The 22466-nt window shown below is 43.3% G+C and overlaps 1 protein-coding gene across 1 annotated transcript in view; it reads left to right on the top strand.

Moving 5' to 3' along the window:
- Positions 1 to 1146: 1146 nt before the first annotated feature.
- Positions 1147 to 22466, top strand: part of LOC126106291 (farnesol dehydrogenase-like) — a 169969-nt gene continuing 148649 nt past the window's right edge. Inside the window, exon 1 of the mRNA XM_049912511.1 lies at positions 1147 to 1278. Coding sequence (XP_049768468.1) covers positions 1147 to 1278 — 132 coding nt within the window. The remainder of the gene's footprint in view (positions 1279 to 22466) is intronic.

The following is a 22466-nucleotide window of genomic DNA, read 5'->3' as shown; positions in this document are numbered from 1 at the left end:
AGAAACAACTGAGGTGAGGATCAAAATTAATGGGCATGCTACGTTATGCAGATGATATTACCATAGTCACGGAGACACAAGAAGATCTAGAGGAAGTCCTCAGAACAATGGAAAAAATTCTATGCAATCTGTATGGAGTGCGATTAACAAGAAAAAGGACTAAAGTGATGGTATGCAGTACAGGAGCAGAATATGAACCTCTGAGAATGAGAATTGGAAGAGAGGAGCTGGAGGTGCTAGAGGAATTTACTTACCTGGGAATCGAAATCACAAGAGATGGCAGAAGCCGGAAAGAAACTGCGACCAGAATACAAAAGGCCAAAATTGCATTTAATCGGAGAAGGAACTTAGTCACCAGCAACAACATCAGTCTGAAAATAAGGAAACGTATCACGAAAGGTTTCGTTTGGAATGTGGCCCTATACGTATGTGAAACTTGACGATTGGAAGAGAAGAGAGAAGACGGCTAGAGGCCCTGGAGATGTGGTGCTATAGAAGGATGAAGACGATCAGCTGGAGAGAGAAAGTAACAGATGAAGAGGTGCTTAGAAGAGTACAGGAAACCAGATCTCTGTGGAGGCACATCCAAACAAGAGACAAACTTGTAGGGCACAATCCTATGACGCAACATCATTGGAACAATAGCAGAAGGAGCTACTGAGGGAAGGAATCGGCGGGGGCGACCGAGGATATCATACATGCAACAGATAATGAATGACGTCGGATGTAACACATACGTGGAAATGAAGAGAAGGGCAGACAGGAGATAGGAATGGCGCTCTGCTGCAAACCAACCTCAGGGCTGAACACTAAAAGAAAAGAAGAGCCAAGTGGTCGTCCTCTATCGGATCCTCAATAATTATACCAATCAGGAAATATATGATGTATGAAGTTTATTTTTAGAAAATTGAAATACATCGGAAGATACGTTTATAAATGGCGCCAGTCCCTTAGCCTGCCACACGACACCATCCGCGCATGCGCCGTGGCCCCACCGCCAACACAGTAGAGCGCCAATCTTATCTGCAGCGTGTCGCAAGCAGCGCATGCGCCGTGCCCCCAGCGGCCTGTGCGCATGCGCCGTGCCCCGCGCGGCGCGCTCGAACATCGACCTGTTGGCGCGGCGGCCGGCGCGGTCAGTGTGCTATGGACCGCTGGCGAGGCAAGGTCGCTCTAGTGACTGGCGCCTCGGCGGGCATCGGACGCGCCGTCGCCAAGGAGCTGGTGCAGCAGGGGCTGGTCGTCGTGGGCGTAGCCAGGAGGCTTAACCTGCTAGAGGTACGCACTCCACGGTACAAGGGCCTAGGCTTCCGAGGCCGGTATCAACCTGAGTATCGTGATTTCGGGCGTACCTATGCGTCATTTTATAAAATACTAAAATATCAGATTTTTCACAAGCTGTGACATTGTCGCGAATAAAACAGTGACCCGTATATACAGTAAGTTTCCTTTAATTTACGTCTCTGGTCTCAAACTTTTTGTTAACAGATTACCGGTTTCGGTCTATAATGACCATCATCAGTTCTGTTTTATAAGTTCTTTTTTATAAAAACAAAGTCGTAATGTACTGGAGCCATAGTGGCATCGTCTGATTCTGCATTTAACATTTGACGATGCCACTATGGCTCCAGTACATTAGGACTTTGTTTTTATAAAACAGATCTGATGATGGTCAATATAGACAGAAACCGGTAATCTGTTAACAAAAATTTTGTGACCACAGACGCAAATTAAAGGAAACTTACTAAAATATCAGGTGTTTCAGCCCTGCTGCAGCCACCTTTCTCAGGGTGTAGACTCTCTAAAACATGGCCAATTTAATAATATGACGTGGGGATACGTTCAAAAATATTTTTGAGGTTGAACGACGCAGTGTTACCGACAACTGCTTCGTTCTGTCGGTTAGCTATAGCGTCATGACGGATTTGCACGTGTCTTCTTTTAAATTTTTTTTTTTTTTTTTTTTTTTGGCCGTTTGGCTAGGGCGGGCTAGTTAGCGCCCTCTGTTTCTTATTTTTACCAATGACCTTGCCGCAGTAATAACGGTTGTTCCCGTCGTATCACCGAAGTTAAGCGCTGTCGGGCCTGGCGAGCATTTGGGTGGATTATCGTTCGGTTTGCCGAGCGCTGTTGGAAACGTGGTGTATTCAACCACTGTGAGGTAGATCGAGGAGCGACTTGATTGAGGAGTAGCAGCTACGGCCATGAAAGCTGACAACGGCCGAGAGAGCGGTGTGCTGAGCTCACGCCCCTCCAAATCCGCATCCAGTGACGCCTGTGGTCGGAGGATGACACGGCGGTCGGTCAGTTCGGTCGGAAAGGGAATATCTTACTTTTATTCTGAGTTCTTGGTTCTCTTCAGTCAGCTCCCAGGAAAATGGGACGAAGGGGTTTCCAACCTATATACTGGAGCATCCGAAGTTCACTGACAAAACTTCGAAAGTTGTTCGAGGATATTGTCCGAGCATTTTGGTAGCCGTGGTCACCTGTGCCTCATTACAGAGTAATTACATGTCAAGACACAAAGGAGTTGATGATATTGTCCACCAGTAGGAATTGATTTCAATCAATGGGGAAAGTCGAAATTTTTTGCTGGACGGGGATTCGAACCTAGGTTTCCTGCTTACTTTTTTTGTGATCTCATTTTGTTCGATACTGTTCGTTGCACCTGTTCGTTGCGGACGTCCCCTGACACCACTTGAAGGTCATTGTTGAGCCATTCACTCAGTTTAATTTTTTTTTTTTTTTTGTTACAGAGGGCAGCTAACTCTCTGAACTAACACGCTGAGGTACCGTGCAGCACTTACTGAGAACATAACGCTGCCACTGCGCCATCCGGGCACAGTGATCATAGCAGCTGCGTAGCATACCACCCGGCAGACCCAAATTTACAACTCATCAACACACTAGTGATGGAGCGCCCCTTGCCCATTATCCTCATAACTCGCGGCATATCGCCGATTTCCGTAACAGTCAAGGATTGTGCACATCCACACTGAAGTGGTCGTCCTCAACTAATTATGTGTTACTACGTAAGTAGTGTGTGGATAAGTTGAGAATTTGGGTTTGACTGGAGGTGTGCTTGGGTTACCCGTGCAGTTGTCGTGATCACTTTGTCTGGATGGTGCAATCGCGGCGTATCCGCCTAGTAAGCACGAGACCTCGGTTCGAATCCCGGTCCGGCACAAATTTTCAGTTTTCCCCAGTGGTTTCCCCTCTGGCATTATTCCCTTCATGTCTTGATTCAGAGTGGGTGCGGGATCAAAAATGGTGTCTGTTCTTTTGGACGGCTTTCGGACACATCCGAAAAAACAGACAACAAATATTACTACTTTTGTTTGAATTCTTGTCCTATTTACGTGTCTCGAGTTTGGTTTCGCGGCATTGTTAGTTGGTAGCTGTGGTGCACAGTTGTATGAATAGATTTACTGATGGAGAATTGGCCAGTATTCACATAGTGTATATGTTCAGTGAATGCAATGGAAGAGCGGAACAACACTTTACGCTTAGCTGTTCTCTCGTCACCGTATTTATGCATCTCAGACTTGTTACACCGGTCTCTGTTTTGTGTTGCACGTTCTGGTTCAAATGGTTCAAATGGCTCTCAGCATTATGGGACTTAACTGCTAAGGTCATCAGTCCCCTAGAACTTAGAACTACTTAAACCTAACTAACCTAAGGACGTCACACACATCCATGCCCGAGGCAGGATTCGAACCTGCGACCGTAGCGGTCGCGCGGTTCCAGACTGAGGCGGCTAGAACCGCTTGGCCACAACGACCGGCGCACGTTCTAGTGACTGCATATTACAGACCTTGTTTTTACTGTTGTGCAGGTATTTTTACAGACAGAAGGTAACTGGGATAACAACTCAAATAACTCATAACTATTTAATTTCGTAGACTTCGATAGCGAGAATCAGTCATCATGGTCAGTTTTGACGTAAAGTCACTATCCACAAGCTTGCGAGTAGACGAAGCTGTATCCTACGAGAGCATACTGTGCCACACATATACTCTGGTTTACTTATGTTTGTCATCAGCGTACTTCATGCCTCAATAAAAATACTACGAGCAGACTGACTGTGTAGCAATGGGTTCCCTCCTATCCCTGTTAGCAGCCGACATATTCATGGACGCCACCGAGGCAACGTCACTTTGTTCCGCTTCTCTGTACTCACGCTGCTAGTTCACATACGTGGACGACCCCTTGGCTTTATGGCCCTTTGGTGAGGTGAAGCTACACAGGTTTCACGAATACTTGGAAAAATGCACGAGAGGATCCAGTTCACGTTCGGAGCAACCCTAGACATAGAAGTATACAGAACGAAGGAGTTGCAAAACTACCATAGGGTATCGCTGTCTGTCATAAGTAAAACGGTAGTTTTCATTAGTAGCCGTGGTCAGTAATATCGTAACCATATTATTCATACTTTAAATATGTGTTGTATATCTGTAAGAGGTTACCACATTTCGATAGTTTCTTTACACGGAGTCTTACCAGATTCCACTGTCTCCAAACAGTGAGGATATATAAAGGGCCACGTAACCTAGTTATCTTCCTACCTGTCACTTAAAAATAAATATAATTTATGGAAAAATTGAAACTGTCAATGTTTGATTTAGGGTTTATTCGAAAATTATTTATTTGTAACCTGAAACTGAGAGATGTTGTAGCAAAAATAATAAGAGCTTTACAGGTGTATCATGTAGCGCTAGGAAACGAAATTTCCTCAAATAAATGTATAATTAAAAAGAAAATCAAAACAGAAACATATCAACATTGTTTCGCACTTCGTCGAGCTAATGTAAAACATGTTTCTGTTATTCACAAACAACTTTCGCACTTAACAGTAAAAACGGGAAAGACCTGCCTTTAATCATAGTGAAGCATGTTCCATAAAGTACAAAATAACAGTTCGAATTATATACACATATCAATAAAAGTTATGCATCATCTCGGTTCCGCGAGTTCCGCAACCTGTAAAGAAAACTGAAACGGGCATCAACATAAACATCATTTTCGCTCTTTTTATTGGTCAAGATAAACGCACATTGCATGTTGTAGCACCATACAGCGAGACCTTCCGAAGTGTAGACACCGGTACCTCTAATACACTGTAGCACGTCCTCTTGCGTTGATGCACGCCTGTATTCGTCGTGGCATACTGTCCACAAGTTCATCAAGGCACTGTTGGTCCAGATTGTCCCACTCTTCAACGGCGATTCGGCGTAGATCCCTCAGAGTGGTTGGTGGGTCACGTCGTCCATAAACAGCCCTTTTCAATCTATCCCAGGCATATCCGGTACGGTTCACGACTGGAGAACATACTGGCCACTGTAGTCGAGCGATGTCGTTATCCGGAAGGAAGTCATTTACAATATCTACACGATGGGGGCGCCAGTTGTCGTCCATGAAGACGAATATCTCGGCCATATGCTGCCGATGTGGATTCACTATCGGTCGTAGGATGGCATTCAGGCATCGTACAGCCGTTATGGAACCTCCAACTTTCTGCACTCGCTGGGCAATGTGTCTAAGGCGTTCAGCCTGACCGGGTTGCCTCCAAACAAGTCACGGACGATTGTCTGGTTGAAGGCATATGCGACACTCATCGGTGAAGAGGACGTGATGCCAATCCTGAGCTGTCCATTCGGCATGTAGTTGGGCCCATCTGTACCACGCTGCATTCTGTCTTGGTTGCAAAGATGGATCTCGTCATGGACGTCGGGAGTGAAGTTGCGCATCGTGCAGCCTATTGCGCACAGTTTGAGTCGTAACACAGGACGTCCTGTGGCTGCACGAAAAGCATTACTCAACATGGTGGCGTTGCTGTCAGGGTTCCTCCGAGCCATAATCCGTAGGTAGCGGCCATCCACTGCAGCCCTTGGGCGGCCTCAGCGAGATATGTCATCGAGAGTTCCTGTTTCTCTGTATGTCCTCCATGTCCGAACAACATCGCTTCGGTTCACAACGAGGCGCCCGGACACTTGCCTTGTTGAGAGCCCTTCCTGATACAAAGTAACAATGCGAACGCTATCGAACCGCGGTATTGACCGTGCAGGCATGGTTGAACTACAGACAACACGAGCCGTGTACCTCCTTCCTGGTGGAATGACTGGAACTGATCGGCTGTCGGACCCCCTCCGTCTAATAGGCGCTGCTCATGCGTGGTTGTTTACATCTTTGGCGGGGTTTAATGACATGTCTGAACAGTCAGAGGGACTGTGTGTGTGATACGATATCCACAGTCAACGTTTATCTTCAGGAGTTCTGGGAACCGTGGTGATGCAAAACTTTTTTTGATATGTGTAGTTCTTTTTATGTTTTTGTATGTAAACTGTACTTGCATCAAAAGTAATTTCGTAGCTTACATAAAAGCCGAGAAGTTCCGCGATCAACTAATTTTTGTTGCTTGCGTCTGACTCCCATGCAGTGGATTCGGGTTGGATTGCTGGCCATATCCGGAATTTTCTCCGCTTGAGGGATAGGTGTTGTGTCGTCCTCTTCACCAGTTCATCGTCGTCGACAAACAATTCGCTCAATGTGGCGGCAACTGAAAATATCTGCAACTCCGCAGCCGAACTTGTCCAGGTGGAAAATCCCGGCCATCAGCGCCATACGTGGACTGACAGTGAACGATGTGCAGTTCTAATTATTTGCTAAACAAACAAAAAACAAAGTCTTCTGTTCCCAGTTTCTGTCTTACATTCATTTATGTTTCATTCCCAACCAATGCGAACAATACTACCTGTGATTCTATCATTTAGTAGGTCATTTATGTACTGTACCAAAGCTACCGAACCGTAGTTTTGGTAGAGCACATCTCTAGATGGCACGCCGGGGCACAGAATTTACCGGAAGCTTACACATTAGGACAGATATTTAAACGCCGAATCGCACCACCGCCCAGGGCAAAAGAATATAGTTATCAGTTCTCTGACTATCAGCGAGAAGCGTTATGTAGTGGTCACATTATACCACCAGAGCTTAAGAGAGAGCGAACAACGCTCACGGCGAACGGTCCCAACCCCATCTCGATCCGCACAGCCGTGGAAACCAATAAAAGAACGCAAGGTGGACAGGGCATCGACAAGGTGCAGCCAGCAGCGCGCTTACAGTGTCTGCAGAATGTTGTAACCTTCCCACATAGAAATAAAAATGATAATTTTTTAAAAATATCTCATGGAAACTGATAAATCTGACGTAAGCAGCGCGACGCCATGGCCCTGTGAAATAAACTGCCATGAATAAACTGAAAAATTCTTACCTCGCGATGGTGTCACCAGATAACGCTGTCTATATATCTGCTCGTAAATAGCACAGCTTAGTGCAATGATGGCCTGTCTACTAATATTGGATAACATTTGTCTGAGATCTGAATTATTAGAAAAACTGACTTGGCTTATTGACATTGGTGCACAGGTGGTCTTCTGATTACTAAAGAACACATGATTATGATCTGACAAAAATTCTGAAATATTTGAATTTAAATAAATGACTGGATCGGGACTGGTAATGACTTAAGGCAAAATTATTCCTTTTTTGATAATTGGTAACATTATATTCTCAAAATCCTTTACATTATTGATGAAAATCTGCAATCCATTATATGAAAAATTGAATATTACAAATCTGGATCAACTGGTGCTGACGAATCACAAAAAGGTTGAAACAATTTCATACTAACTACGCGCATGCCAATAAAAATAATGCAATTTACCTTACAATACATGGCTATGAACTGCACTGCACCAGAGACAGACTACAACTGCGCTGTAGTAGCGAGCGACTCTAACAGCTGCCGGGACTGCTCTGACCTGCGACTCTATTGGAGAGAAGACATTTTCTGTCGCAGGCAGCGCGTGAGAAGTACATCGAAATTACATTTGCTCCAGGAGGGTAGTGAACCCCTTACAATGTCACTGCCTGAACTGGTAAATGCCATCGCCAGGTTGCTGTCCACACCGTCTTTCCACTGCATCCGCAAGATCCAGTCTGTGCTAATCTCAATAAGTGACAAGATACAAGGGCTGAAGACCGAGCGAGGTGGCGCAGTGGTTAGACACTGGACTCGCATTCGGGAGGACGACGGTTCAATCCCGCGTCCGGCCATCCTGATTTAGGTTTTCCGTGATTTCCCTAAATCGCTCCAGGCAAATGCCGGGATGGTTCCTTTCAAAGGGCACGGCCGACTTCCTTCCCCATCCTTCCCTAATCCGATGAGGCCGATGACCTCGCTGTCTGGTCTCCTTCTCCAAACCAACCAACCAACAAGGGCTGAAGAAAAAACAGCGAGAAAACATACACGAATACAAACGCAAATGCTAGCACGCCTGCAGGTTTGGCCACGAACAGTGACTGTGCGATGTACTCAATACGTTGCAAGTGTCATTCGAGGGCAGAACAGTGTTGTGTGTTGTTGTGAGGGTGTCGTGCCGGAGTTAAGTGCTTTCGAACGTGGTCACATTGTCGGTGATCGTGTGGTGGACGCTTCTCCAACCAAGGCACCAGAAGTGTTTGGTGCTTCAAGAGGCACCAGATTTATGCCGCATACAGGGAAAGCGGAAAAACACCATCCGCTTATTCACAACGTGGACGGAAGTGTGAGTTGAGAGATCGTGGTGAGCTGTCATTGAAGAGAGCTGTGACGAAAAATTAGAGGATGGCAGCTGCAAAAGTCACTGCAGAATTGAATGTCACGTTCGCGAGCACTGAAAGCACCAAAACTCCAGTGGGACTCCATAAGCAGGGTGACCTGGAATTCCAAAAACACCCATCAGGGATGTAAAATGGCCGGCCAGTGTGGCCGTGCGGTTCTAGGCGCTTCAGTCTGGAACCGCGTGACCGCTACGGTCGCAGGTTCGAATCCTGCCTCGGGCATGGATGTGTTTGATGTCCTTAGGTTAGTTAGGTTTAAGTAGTTCTAAGTTCTAGGGGACTTATGACCTAAGATGTTAAGTCCCATAGTGCTCAAAGCCATTTGAACCAGGGATGTAAATGCCCGGAACATAAAAGCGTGGTGCTGGAGCCATTAAACCTGGACTGTGACACAATGGAAGGAAGTCATTTGGTGGGATGAGTCTCGTTTCTGACCGAGAGTGAAACTGGGAAGGAATCCAGTGATGATATGGGTCAGCCTTAGCTGGATGTTGCACGGACCCCAATGTTGCCCTGCAAGGTAGTATTACTGCCAAAGATTGTGTGACCATTTTGGCTGACCAGCTCGGTCTGATAGTACATTGTTTGTTCCACGATGGTGACGCTGCCCTCAAAGAATACGGGGCCCCTATCTGCGCTGCACGCTTCGTCCAGGACTGGTTTTATGTTGTGAACTGTCGCATCTCGCGTGGTCACCAGGTCTCGACGTTATCCAGCGTTTCTGGTCTACTTTAGACGGGGGGAGGGTGGGGGGGGGGGGGGGGGAGTGCTTGACTCTGTCGACCTCTGTCATCGCTACCTGAGCTTGAAGGAAGAATGGTGTGAGAGTCCCTAGAAAACCATGCAGGACATGTATTTGTCCATTCCGAGACGACTGGAAGCTGTTTCGAATGCCAACGGTTTTCCTGGACCGTATTAGGCACAGTAATGTGTTTTGGTGCCTTCATATTAATGTCCACCTCTGAAGATCCTGTGCATATTGCAGGCGTGTGGAAGGTGGACTGTGAGTGTGGAGAAGTATACGGTGGGCTTGACCGGCGGGACAGTATCAACGCCCCTGCGGGAGCACGATCGCTACGCTCGACTCGGGGGACCACGACAATGTTCAGTGGCCGAACACCGTAAAGACTGCGGCGGGGAAACAGGATTCTTCGAAACCCGCGCACTTGACTAGCATCCTGGAATAGTGAAACGGAAGTACGAAGTGAACTGAAGTACTGAAACAACCTAACAAGATGACTAGGGAGCACAGAGTAAGTCTGTGACGTCTTGGCTGCCAGCCCTTAGACCACAACAGGCCGCACCAGCAACGCGTGTGACGTGACGCCGCCGGGGAGTAACTGCTGCCGCGCGGGCAGAGCTCAGAATGAGAAGAGGGAGGAGTCCACACACCTTCTGACGATTAATCACGGCACACAATGAGAGAGGCAATAGCAGAAGCACGCTCCCTCCTTGTCAGTAAATCTATTGCAATAAAGTTTCGCACTTCTTCAGCTTCATGAGACCAACAATATCAACGTTTTAAAAATTGTAACGTAATGCCATGATCAGCAGGGCAGTCAAGACAAAAATACAGCTGACTCCGGACAGAAAAAATAAACAAGCAGACCCAGAAGAGGACCAGTACAACCGTGACTGAAACTTGGTTTCATCAATTACACTTTTTTTTTTACAAAATTACGCGGCACCATACGCAAAAACTTCCATTTTCACACTTCTACGCTGTAAAGACTCACTTGTGACTACGGGACGCTGATACAAAAATACTAGGGTGGTTTGAAAAGTTCTCAGAACGGAATAGAAAAAAATGTGCTTACATCGCTGAAACTTTTTTATTTTACAATGTAGTATCCTTGTAGATTATAGCACTTGGTCCAACGATGTTCCAGTGCCTTGACACCTTCTCGAAAATGAGTTTTCTCCAGGCCTACAAAGTACGAGGGTTGGAATTTAAACAGTGGCAACTGTTTATACACAAGCTTTACAAAAGAGTTACATGTTTGCACCTGTTACTGTCCTTCAGTCACCAGCGTTGTGTAGAAGTCGTTGCCAGCGATGTGGAAGGCGTAGTACACCGTTAGCAGAGCCTGTTCTGTTGATGGTGCGAATGGAGGGGTCTAAAGTTACGGTGATTCTCGTGTACGACTGTGATGGTGTTGTCCTAACGCATTACGTTCCTCCACGGCAGACCGTCAATGCACTATATTACTGTTAGATTTTAGAGCATCACCTGCGACCAGCTTTGCGAAAGAAGCGGCGACACTTTCTGCGCAACCCACGCATCATTTTGAACGACAATGCGCGGGCGCATACAGCGCAAGCTGTTGCTGCTCTGTTCGGTCGATGGGACTGGAGAAGTACTGGTACCGTCAACCACACTCCCGGACTTACACCCTTGTGACTTTGATTTGATTCCGAAGATGAAGGAACCAAATCGTGGCATTCGCTTCAGAGCTGTTCCAGAGATTCCACAGGCAGTAGACCTCTCTATTCGCACCATCATCAGAACAGGCTGTACTAGCGGTATACTACACCTTCCACATCGCTGGCAACGGGTTCTACACAACGCTGGTGACTACTCTGAAGGACAGTAGCACGTGCAAACGTGTAACTCTTTTGTATTGGTTGTGAATAAATAGTTGCCACTATTTAAGTTCCAACCCTCGTAGTTGTCAACTCCGGCTATGAGTTTTTCGTTTGAAATGAATCTTCGTCCACCAAGAAAAATTTTCAATTTTGGGAAGAGATGGAAGTCTGACAGAGCCACTCAGGTGAAGGAAGTGGGTGTGGCAACAATTCATACCTTAGCTCGTGTAATTTCGCCATGGCGACGGAACATGTGTGCGGGCGCGCATAAAGAGTCGTGGCACCCATTTTGCAGATAATTTTTTCATTTCTAATTCTTCAGTTAAAATGCGATATACCCATTCAGATGACACCTGCAAGCGTGAGTAATTTCACGCACATTCAACTGGCGATCCTCCACGACCATTTTGTGCACTTTTCCAATGATTTCTGGAGTAGTGACTCATCTTGGCCGACCACTGCGAGGATCATCATCTAAGCTCTCCCGGCCAAATGTAAATTCATTTTCGCAGCAGTTGAATATGAAGGAGCAGAGTCCCCTCGTGTATTTTGGAAATCGGCATGAATGTCCTTTGCTTTCATAACTTTCTTTACGAAGTACTTAACCACTGTTCGAATCTCGATTTTTTTCCATCTACACGGGAGCAGCAACAGTGGCACGTCACTGCCGCATGTCTCTTCCAAGAGCACTGACGCGGCACGTGTTTACAGGCGACAGACCAATGAATGCCACACGAACAACTCGTTGCGCTAGCGCTGACCTCTCCTGGTGATTCCGAGAACTTTTCAGACCACCCTCGTATTGAGAAAATATTAATCAACAGGGTCTGAAATTTTATTGATCAGGAAGGGGTTTTATGTTTAGCGTAGCTCCGTAATGCCTGGAACAATTTAAACCAAACTTGTCACACACACATGGTAGGGCAAGTTGTTGGAGAGAAGTGATATGTACGTGCGTATGGCAAACACTTCCCCTCAAAAATATTTCTCTTCTTCATACCTCCATTGTGTTACCACAGATGGCATTGGCACTGATCTCATTTGCACTAAGACTGCAGTAGACGCGAGGTGGTTATTTGATTCCACGACCCTGAGTGGAATGCATGAGCTCTAACAAATGTTCAAATGGCTCTGAGCACTATGGGACTTAACATCTTAGGTCATCAGTCCCCTAGAACTTAGGACTACTTAAACCTAACTAACCTAAGGACATCACACACATCCATGCCCGAGGCAGGATTCGAACCTGCGACCGTAGCAGTCGCGCGGTTCAGGACCCAGCGCCTTAACCGCGAGACCACCGCGGCCGGCAAAGTGATGTTGTTCGGACACGGAGGAGACACAGAGAGACAGGAACTGTCGATGACATGCCTCGCTCAGGCCGCCCAAGGGCTACTACTGCAGTGGATGACCGCTACCTACGGATTATGGCTCGAAGGAACCCTGACAGCAACGCCACCATGTTGAATAACGCTTTTCGTGCAGCCATAAGAATTCGTGTTATTACTCAAACTGTGCGCAATAGGCTGCATATAGGCAAAGATGTAAACAACCATGCATGAGCAGCGCCTATTAGACGGAGGGGTTCCGACAGCCGATAAGTTCCAGTCATCCCACCAGGAAGGAGGTTGTCTGTAATTCAACCATGACTACACGGTAAATACCGCAGTTCGATCGCGTCCGCATTGTTACTTTGTGCCAGGAAGGCCTCTCCGGGGGTCTCGGAGTGAACCTAAGTGATGTTGATTCAAATGGTTCAAATGGCTCTAAGCACAATGGGACTTAACATCTGAGGTCATCAGTCCCCTAGAACTTAGATCTACTTAAACCTAACTAACCTAAGGACATCACACACATCTACGCCCGAGGCAGGATTCGAACCTGCGACCGTAGCAGTCCCGCGGTTCCGGACTGCAGCGCCTAGAACCGCACGGCCTAACAAATGTTCACCAACCTGCAGTCTTCTACAGTTGTTGCCCCTGCGTAGAAAACTAAACTCGGGCTCGTGAAATTCGTAATCTTGAGACTGTGAGAAACTCTTAGTGAGGAACTGTTGTTTTAGAAATGATTACATTTCTAATCCGTTTGTTTGTACGCGATTAAACTCGCTTTTTATTAGCAGAACACGAGAAACTGCACAATTACATTCCACCTTAGACTTACAAATGATTTTTATTCTTCAACGAATTAATGAACTGTATATTTCCGTAATTAGTATCAGACTATTCTCAGCTATATGTCCAAATACCCACACATTGCTAATAAATTCTTAACTAACACCAATCGTGGCAGACAACACGCATGTCTTCCGACACTGCCTAACCAGCTTTCACATTTACAAACTAGACATTACAAATTAAGTATTAACTGATATCGCGGCGGACAACATGTCCGACCGCCAAACTAGCTCTGATATTACAGTCGAACCACCTGTCCCGCCAGCAAAGTTAGGCGCGATCTGAAGATCACCGAACTGCTTCCTCTGCCTTCACGATTAGCAGTTGCTTATTATTCTGCTGGTTATTAATACTTATGAAATAATGGAATGATAGCACGCGATTGAGAGATGTTTTAATTTGAAATGCAAGTAAATATGTTGTTTAGTTTGTCTAATATTAATAACAGAAGAGTATCATTTTGGCGCGCTACTTCCGAACGCAGCAACCAGTCGCGGAGAACCACCACAATTTAGGCTTTTTTTTTATTAAAAATGAAATTCCTCCATCTGTACTTACGATTTTTTATTTACTTCGCTACTAGTTTCGACGTTGCGTCAACACCACCTTCAGGCCCGTACACTTTCATGACATCAGTTCTGTGCCATACTTATTTCTTGAAAGTGTACGGGCCTGAAGATGGCGTTGACGCAATGTCGAAACTAGTAGCGAAGTAAATAAAAAATCTTAAGTACAGATGGAGGAATTTCGTTTTTAAGAAAAATTATACCAGCTGTGTTCCACCTTCATCAACTTTAAATATGGATGTACGAAGACACAATTTAGGCGGTCTTTCTCACCATCTGTGATCGATGCCTCACACCATCTTTTGTCATCTCGCCACAGCTGCCTTCTCAATTCCTCTAAGAAGAGCTTCTTGTAGCTGAACATAAACGCTGGGAAGCCAGAAACAGTAAAATGGCGTAGTACCAGAAGACAATTATCGTGTCGATAATACATCCCTACTACCAGTTTATATGGGAATAGGGGAGATGATGAAGGGAAAGTATTGCTATCTACACATTATTCTGGAATGCTGAGTGTGATTTTAACCAAAAATTCTAAGGAGAAAAAATGTTTAGCATCAAGATCCAGTTACCATGGGGTAAAGCAGCTCTATTTGTCGGGGTGAGGGGCGGAAAGTAGTGAAATTTGAACTAAACTCTGAAACGTTTGGGGCAATCTCAACCAATCGTGATATGTATGCGACTTAGTGTATGGAAAAATATACTGTAACATTATGAACACCGAGTGTTCTGGTTGGATAGGGATAAAAATGTTCAAATCTTATGGGACTTAACTGCTAAGGTCATCAGTCCCTATGCTTACACACTACTTAACCTAAATTATCCAAAGGATAAACACACTCACCCATGCCCGAGGGACGACTCGAACCTCCGCCGGGACCAGCCGCTGGGTAGGGATAGGGGAGGAAATTTGCTATCTAAGATAAGAGGGAGAATTACTATATGTAGTACTTGCCTCGCAGCCAAGTAAACTGTGTCACGATACCTCGCTGGACATTGGGGGGGGGGGGGGGGGGGTTGAAATTATAATTTACATCTGAGATGGCAACAGTACAAAGCACATAAACGTATACTGTGCACATGTGTGTTTGTTTGTTGGGGCTTCAACTGCAGTGCAAAGTATTAGCAAATTTCTTGTTTTGGCTGCCTTTTAATCCTTAGTACACTTTTTGCACAATCAGTACTGTGTCAACCACCTTCAACCACATAAGTATGTTGAACTGTCAAATCGAAACACCTTCAGCCATCTAAATTTCCAGTTGTTATTTTCAGTGGGCAGCGAGTTTCAGCCCTGCATTACGCCATCTTCAGGCCCCCTAACCGATATGTAGGAAGAATCCCACCTTTGCTCCAGTCAAAATAGTGCCAGCATTCAGTGACTGGTACCCGTAGATTTCGTAACACAGCAATCCTTCGACTATCGCTTGCATTGCGGTAGTGTCAGATTATAAGCAGCCTTTTTAATCGTACATTAATAAATGTCAGTAAATGGTATTTCGCCACGAACCTACTATGCTGTCATAGTAGGAGGAGAGGTGATACTCCTACGTGGCGCGTCCCAGGTGGCGGATAGGGAAGTCCTCACCGGTTTACTGGCGGACTTGAGTGAAATACAATAGCTCTCGCGGACCAAACACACCCTCTGCGGTTAACAACCGGAGTTGTAAATCGGAGCTTGCTCCAACTAAGGTTGACAACCTTCTACAGTCAAAAATGGAAAGGTCTTTTAGGAAAAAATTTCCACCGTCCTGCTCAAAAAGGCAGGAAAAGGCTACATCGGATTCGGTGGGTAGTCAACTAGAAGATAGCAACGAATCGGAGCGTTTGCAACCATCCAAATGCACACTAAAACACAAAAAGAAGATTAAACATGAGCAAATAAATTATATAGCAACACACAACATAAACTCACTACTTCAGACCGGAAAACTCAAGGAGCTCACAGATGAACTGAATAAACAAAAAATTTTAATAACAGGGATTCAAGAAATTAGAAACACCACAGAGGACCCGTTCGAATCACAAGGATACAGAATTTATAATGGGAAACCAGGACCGAGGGCAATGAAACATTGTCCCCAGTTTGGAACAGGGTTTTTAGTAAACATAAAAATAATAGATTCAGTGACGGATTTCCAAGCAGTATCACCAAGAATTGCGACTCTAAGCTTTAAAACAATGAATAAAACCTATACAATAATAAATGCTCATGCCCCAACAAATGAAAAAAATTGTCTAACAAAAACAAAGGAAGAGGTAGATAAATTTTGGGACCTTCTAGAACAAACTATGAACAGAGTAAATAAAAAGAATGCAAAAATCTTATTGGGAGATTTCAATGCTCAGTTGGAAAAGAAAGGAAATATAAAGATATAATTGGAAAATGGAGTCCACATAAATTTACAAACAAAAACGGTCAAAGACTTGTAGAACTCTGCAGAGAACACAACCTTATATCTAAATCAACATACTTTAAGAGGAAGCCAAGTAAACTTAAAACATGGAAACATCCAGACTGGAGGAAGGGCGAGTGGCAGCTAGACCATGTCTGTATGGACAAAAATTTTCATAAGGAGATCCACAATGTTAAAGTACTGAGAGGAGTAGACACAGGCTCAGACCATTATATGGTTAAAATTAAAATCAAATTCACACCGTTAAAGAAGAGGACCGGAAAAACTAATAAAATAAAAAGGAGGTTTGACCCACATCAGCTAATTAAAAATAATAAGTACCAACAAATAACACAAACCATCAAATTAACAGATGATCTAGAACAACTAGTGCCTAATCTTAAAAAAGAAGCAGAGAATCTAGCTCCCTTGAACCCACGAAGGAAACATGCATGGTGGACATCAGAATGTGACAAACTCCATGAAGATGGATACCAAGCATGGTTAAAGTTTCAAACACATAAAACTGAAGAAAATGCCATCAACCTAAAAAATGAAAGAAAAAATTCACTCAAAATATTAGAAGAATCAAGAAAGGATTTCATAAAGATATTATAAAGTCTATAGAAGGTAATTATCATAAAACCAACTCCAGGAACTACTACAAAATCTTTGGGAAACAACTACAACAATATGAGGCCCCTACACTAATACTGAAAGATGAAGATGGAAGAATGACACACAGTAACAAGGAAAATGCGGAAATCATGGCAAAAGCATTTTACAAACTTCTGAATTGCGAGGAACCCAAAGAACCCTTACAAATCAACATAAATACCCCAATAAAAACCAAACCTAACAAACTAGACCCTCCAACTTTCCAAGAAGTAGAAGAAATTCTTAAAGAACAAAAAAATTATAAGGCATGTGGAGAAGATCAGGTTTTTGTTGCAATGTGGAAATATGCAAGTGACACAGTCATGACCTCCTTACACATGGCTCTAACAAAAATTTGGGTAACAGAACAATTTCCCAAACATTGGACCACAGCTATCATCCACCCACTACACAAAAAGGGAGATAAGAGCAACCCAGATAACTACAGAGGAATCTCTCTCCTAGATTGCACATATAAAATTCTATCCAAGATCCTATATGAAAGAATCAAGGAGCAATTAGAACAGGAGTTAGGGGAATATCAGGGAGGATTCAGACCATGGAGAAGCTGTGCAGAGCAGATAATTAGTTTGAAATTGATTATGGCATATTACAAGAAACGGAACAAACCTCTGGCAATAACATTTGTAGATTTTAGGAAGGCATATGACTGTCTCCACAGACCTTCAGTATTAAAAATTTTAAGAAATCTAGGACTCTATCCAAAACTAATTAAAATAATACAACTGCCAGCCGAAGTGGCCGTGCGGTTAAAGGCGCTGCAGTCTGGAACCGCAAGACCGCTACGGTCGCAGGTTCGAATCCTGCCTCGGGCATGGATGTTTGTGATGTCCTTAGGTTAGTTAGGTTTAACTAGTTCTAAGTTCTAGGGGACTAATGACCTCAGCAGTTGAGTCCCATAGTGCTCAGAGCCATTTGAACCAGCCAATAATACAACTCACTCTAACCAACACCAAATCAAAAGTAAAGTTTAGAGGAGAAATTTCGGAACCATTCCTCATAAAAACAGGATTAAGACAAGGTGACTGCGTATCACCATTACTTTTCAACTGTGTACTGGAATACATAATGAGAGAATGGTACAAGGACAATCCAAAGAGGATAAGAATTGGAAGTGCAAAAGATGATATTAGCTTAAACTGCTTGGGATTTGCTGATGATCTTGCTCTCCTAGCCAACACCGTTCAAGAAGCCAGGCAACAAGTGAAATCACTACAAGAAATAGCAGAGAAAGTAGGCCTTAGAATATCATTAAAAAAAACGGAGATTATGCTAACTGAGCCACCACTTGCAAAAAAAATTACAATAGGAGAACAGGAAATCAAAATTGTTGATAAATTTAAGTATTTAGGCGAAATAATAACATACAATCTAAATGAGAAGTCATCATGGCAAAATAGAATAAAAAAACTGAACTATGCAAATTACATTACCAAAACTACATACAACAAAAAAAGCCTATCTATAGATGCAAAATTAAAACACTATAAAACAGTTACACAACCAGGAATAACGTATGCAGCTGAAACTATCTTCAAAACAAGTAATACAGCAGAAATTGACAGAATACTAAAAATAGAAAGAAGAATAATTAGGACATGTATAAATAAACAGTATAAAATAAATGGACATTGGAGAATAGCATCAAATGAAACAGTATATAAGAAAATAGAACCAGTCATGAGCACAATCAGGAAGAAACGCATCTCATTCTTTGGACATCTGATGAGAACTCCAGAAAACAGAATTAGTACAAAAATAATACAAAAATTGTGGAATAGCAAGAGCGACATTAAATGGATCACAGAAATTAAGGAAGATATAAAAGAACTTCAAATTACAGTAGATGACCTAAAAAACAAGACAGAAAAAACCAGAATACTGCAAGACCCGCAAACCAGACTACAAATGAAAATCAATAAAAGGAGTACAGGAAGAGTTGTCTCATATGAAGAAAGAAAGAAAATATCTGAAAGAATGAAGAAATATTGGGCAGACAGAAGAGCAAAACACATTTCATATAAGAATAGCCTCTAATAATTATCTTACCTAAATATATTAAGTTATTGTCGAACCAAATTGTATCCATTTGTAACAACTTGTTTAGAACTTTGTATTTTAGACTACAGTGGTCCAATGAAGGCCATAAAATAAATAATAATAATAAACGATATTTCGCTTGAACTCAGTCTTTTACCAGCCAGCACAAGCCAGGAGTGCAGAGGTTCCACACACACTGCGCGGGGGTGTCTCTCGTGTCCAGGGTGTGGCCACGAGGGATGGGCGACTATTCCTCTGTATTTTCTCTTACGAAAGGGCAGTAAGAGACTCACGGAACACGGACACTGACTGCGTGTTGGGTGGCGTAAGGCTTGACGGTGCAGTCGCTCTGTCTAGGCACGCCCTCCCTCCTGTGCGCAAGTCTAATTGTGCAGTACAAATTTAGAGCTACCAGTTGTGCGAATTTTTTAAGCCAGAGTGTCGCGACCGAACGCCACCGAGGCGGGTGTTGGCTAGCAAGTTTCTCCACCAGGGTAGGAATGCCAGATTTTCTAATTTAAAATAAGGGTTTCTGAAAATTGCTAACACGTTATACGATGCAGGATGTAACACTACACTATCGAATTTTGCTATAGTATTTCAGTTTTTAGCTTTGCTGAATCCAGTGGAATTTTTGTTCCCGTAATGGTGTCCTAAGCAGCAGCTGTAGAACTTAATACCATCATAAACCTACATACACGCACGTTTGAGTATATGCTTGTAAAACTAATTTAATGTCAGCGGGGACACTAATGCGCTGCGCAGTAGGTTCGTTATTGCTATGATGTCAAGGTACAGTTCGATCTTTCACTCAGAGTATTTCGACAATCAAAGTTACATAAATGGGAAAGATACTGCATTTCAGGCACGCAGCAGTACATTAGAATGCAATACGGGAGAAATGTTGTTGAATGCGCGAGACTGAAAAAAATAAGGTTCAAAATAGGTGACAACCTGGGAAATGCAGTAGAGCTTATAACACTCCTGTCTGCTACTGCTGTACCATAACCTTAAAGCTGGAAGCTGGTTGTGTAATCAAACTATTTTATTAAAGCAATTATGGTACAACGCAACAGAGCCGTGTTACCCTCTGAGAGGAATTTTGTTATGTTGACCGTGTTGTACATAATGGAGGTGGCTTATCGGAAAATGAAAGAATTACGTAAAATTTGATCAGTACAAATAATATTTTTGCCTAGCTATACTGTTTAAAGAATAAGGAAAACGGTCGCCAGCCTAATTAGGCAAGAGAAAGATTAACGTTCTCGTTCAAGAAAGTACATATCAGTAACTTCAACGGACAAACACACCCTAGACTTGGCTACACGCGAGTGCAATGAACTCTGACACATACATATGTTTACGGTAAGATTGAAGCTAGCATCTAGAGCAGCACAAACTATTTGCAACATTATAACAGATACCGAAACACACTATTACTTTCAGGGCGTACACAAACTGAATGGTCTTTATAACGTCATTGTTACTATTCACTGCAGATTCATTAATTGGATATAGGTTAAGTCTCTCTCAGTTCAATACTTTAATATTTAAAATGAAAGTTAATTGGAATCCACTAACAGGTTGCTTCTCACTATCATTTAAATAAAGAAATTGTGGTTTTCCTAATTAGTGGTCTTTTCGTTACTTGTTACCGAGCATTAACACAATAGACAAAACTGTGAATCCTGTTATACTATTAATATGCGCTTCTAATACACAAAGAGAGACAAACACTTAGCAAACATGAGTATATAACTTTTCACAACTGCAGTTTTCCACTTTTACTACAGTGAGACACAAAATTAACATATATGTAAGATACTGACTCACCTTCTGCGATTTACAACAGGCAGTAATGTGATTATTTACTAAGCAAAACTTTATAAGCCTCAGTCTTAAGAACTTTTAATTTGAAGTTGGCAACAACACATTAATAAGCAGTTTTACTAGGAAAATTATTTTAATCAAGCATCATTAACTTTAACTCACTCTCTTGTCACATTAACTTTAACTTTCTTTTTACTATGTTCAAGAGGCATCAATTAGAAAAACACTGGGCTTTAATGTTCTTTCAGTAAGGACACTCGGAAATCACTTTAGTTCAAACGGAGAGGAACCTGAGAGGTGTTATGATAAGGAGAAAAATCAAGGTAGGTACATAAATTCAGATATAAATTACCTTATATTTGAGCACACTAACACATCCATTAAGCTGATCCTTCACTGTACATTACTATAGTGCTCCATTACAGTGACTGCGCAATGAGGTGGCGATTGCATGTTGGTAGGTGGATTTGCAGGTAGAATTGCTCTACTCTGTCATTTCTTGGTGGCGATGATAGATACAAATTCCAGAATAGTTCCAGCTATTTATCCATCCGTCCGAGGCATTGGAAAGTAGCAGAAAAAGCCTCTCTCGGAACCAGCACGATATGCATCTTTTACATGGCAGTGCACAGTATGGTAGCTCGTCCGCAACTGACTCTTGTTCCACCTTTTCTACCTAGGCCAACCACAATTTGCGCGCGCTACACAGTTGCGTTCCCGAGTGGAACCACTACAACTCTTACATACAGAATAACTAAGAACCCTAAGTGAGGATCAGCAGCTTACATAACAGCAACCAAACACATTAAATAAAACAGAACATTTGCACATATTGACATTTCTACAAAAAATTATTCACACAGAACTTACAATTATATATAGTAAGTTTTGTTCCCTCCAAATGGGACAAAGAATTTAAATGACAGATATACTACATTGCATAGGATCAAATCATGACATCAAAGTTTTAACAAAGAAAGGAGTATACAGTTTTGTGTTATCGTTCAATCAAACAATATTTACAGTAGCTTAACGATGTAATATTAAATGAAACAAAAGCAAAATAAATCAGTAGAGCATTAGAGCTATGGTGTTACAAGCTGGCAACCCTAGCCCAGGGAAGTTTCCTTCGTTTGAAAGAATTTCCTTCGTTTGAAAGAAAAGAATTGTCGGTGGCGTGTCAAGTCCTTCTGAATAATAGAACACACAGATCGAACTGACGCTGCAAGCTTTCCCTTCTTGCGCGGGAGTGGCCAGCTGACTATTTTCTAGATTTTCTGAGGAAGAGGGCCTCCTAGATTCGGTCTCCTCTCACCACTGGTTAATTGCTTGTTTTCATTGCGTAACATAAATTAGGTGGGGGAAATCTTTTGCGGGACGCATCGGGAAAGCAGAGAAAGGGAGCTTATGAGACACTCTGATGTTAGATTTCGAGGGAAGCAGGTATGCCGACTGTAGTGTAACATCTCGTCGGAGGCAGATGGTGTCTCTCTCTCTGATGTAACAGACTCTGGGTGGCGCATACCGTGTCTCCA

This window comes from Schistocerca cancellata, chromosome 10 (assembly GCF_023864275.1).
Source record: "Schistocerca cancellata isolate TAMUIC-IGC-003103 chromosome 10, iqSchCanc2.1, whole genome shotgun sequence".
Lineage (NCBI taxonomy): Eukaryota > Metazoa > Arthropoda > Insecta > Orthoptera > Acrididae > Schistocerca > Schistocerca cancellata.
Note: the sequence above shows the minus strand (reverse complement) of the source record. Positions and strands in the feature narration are given on the sequence as shown.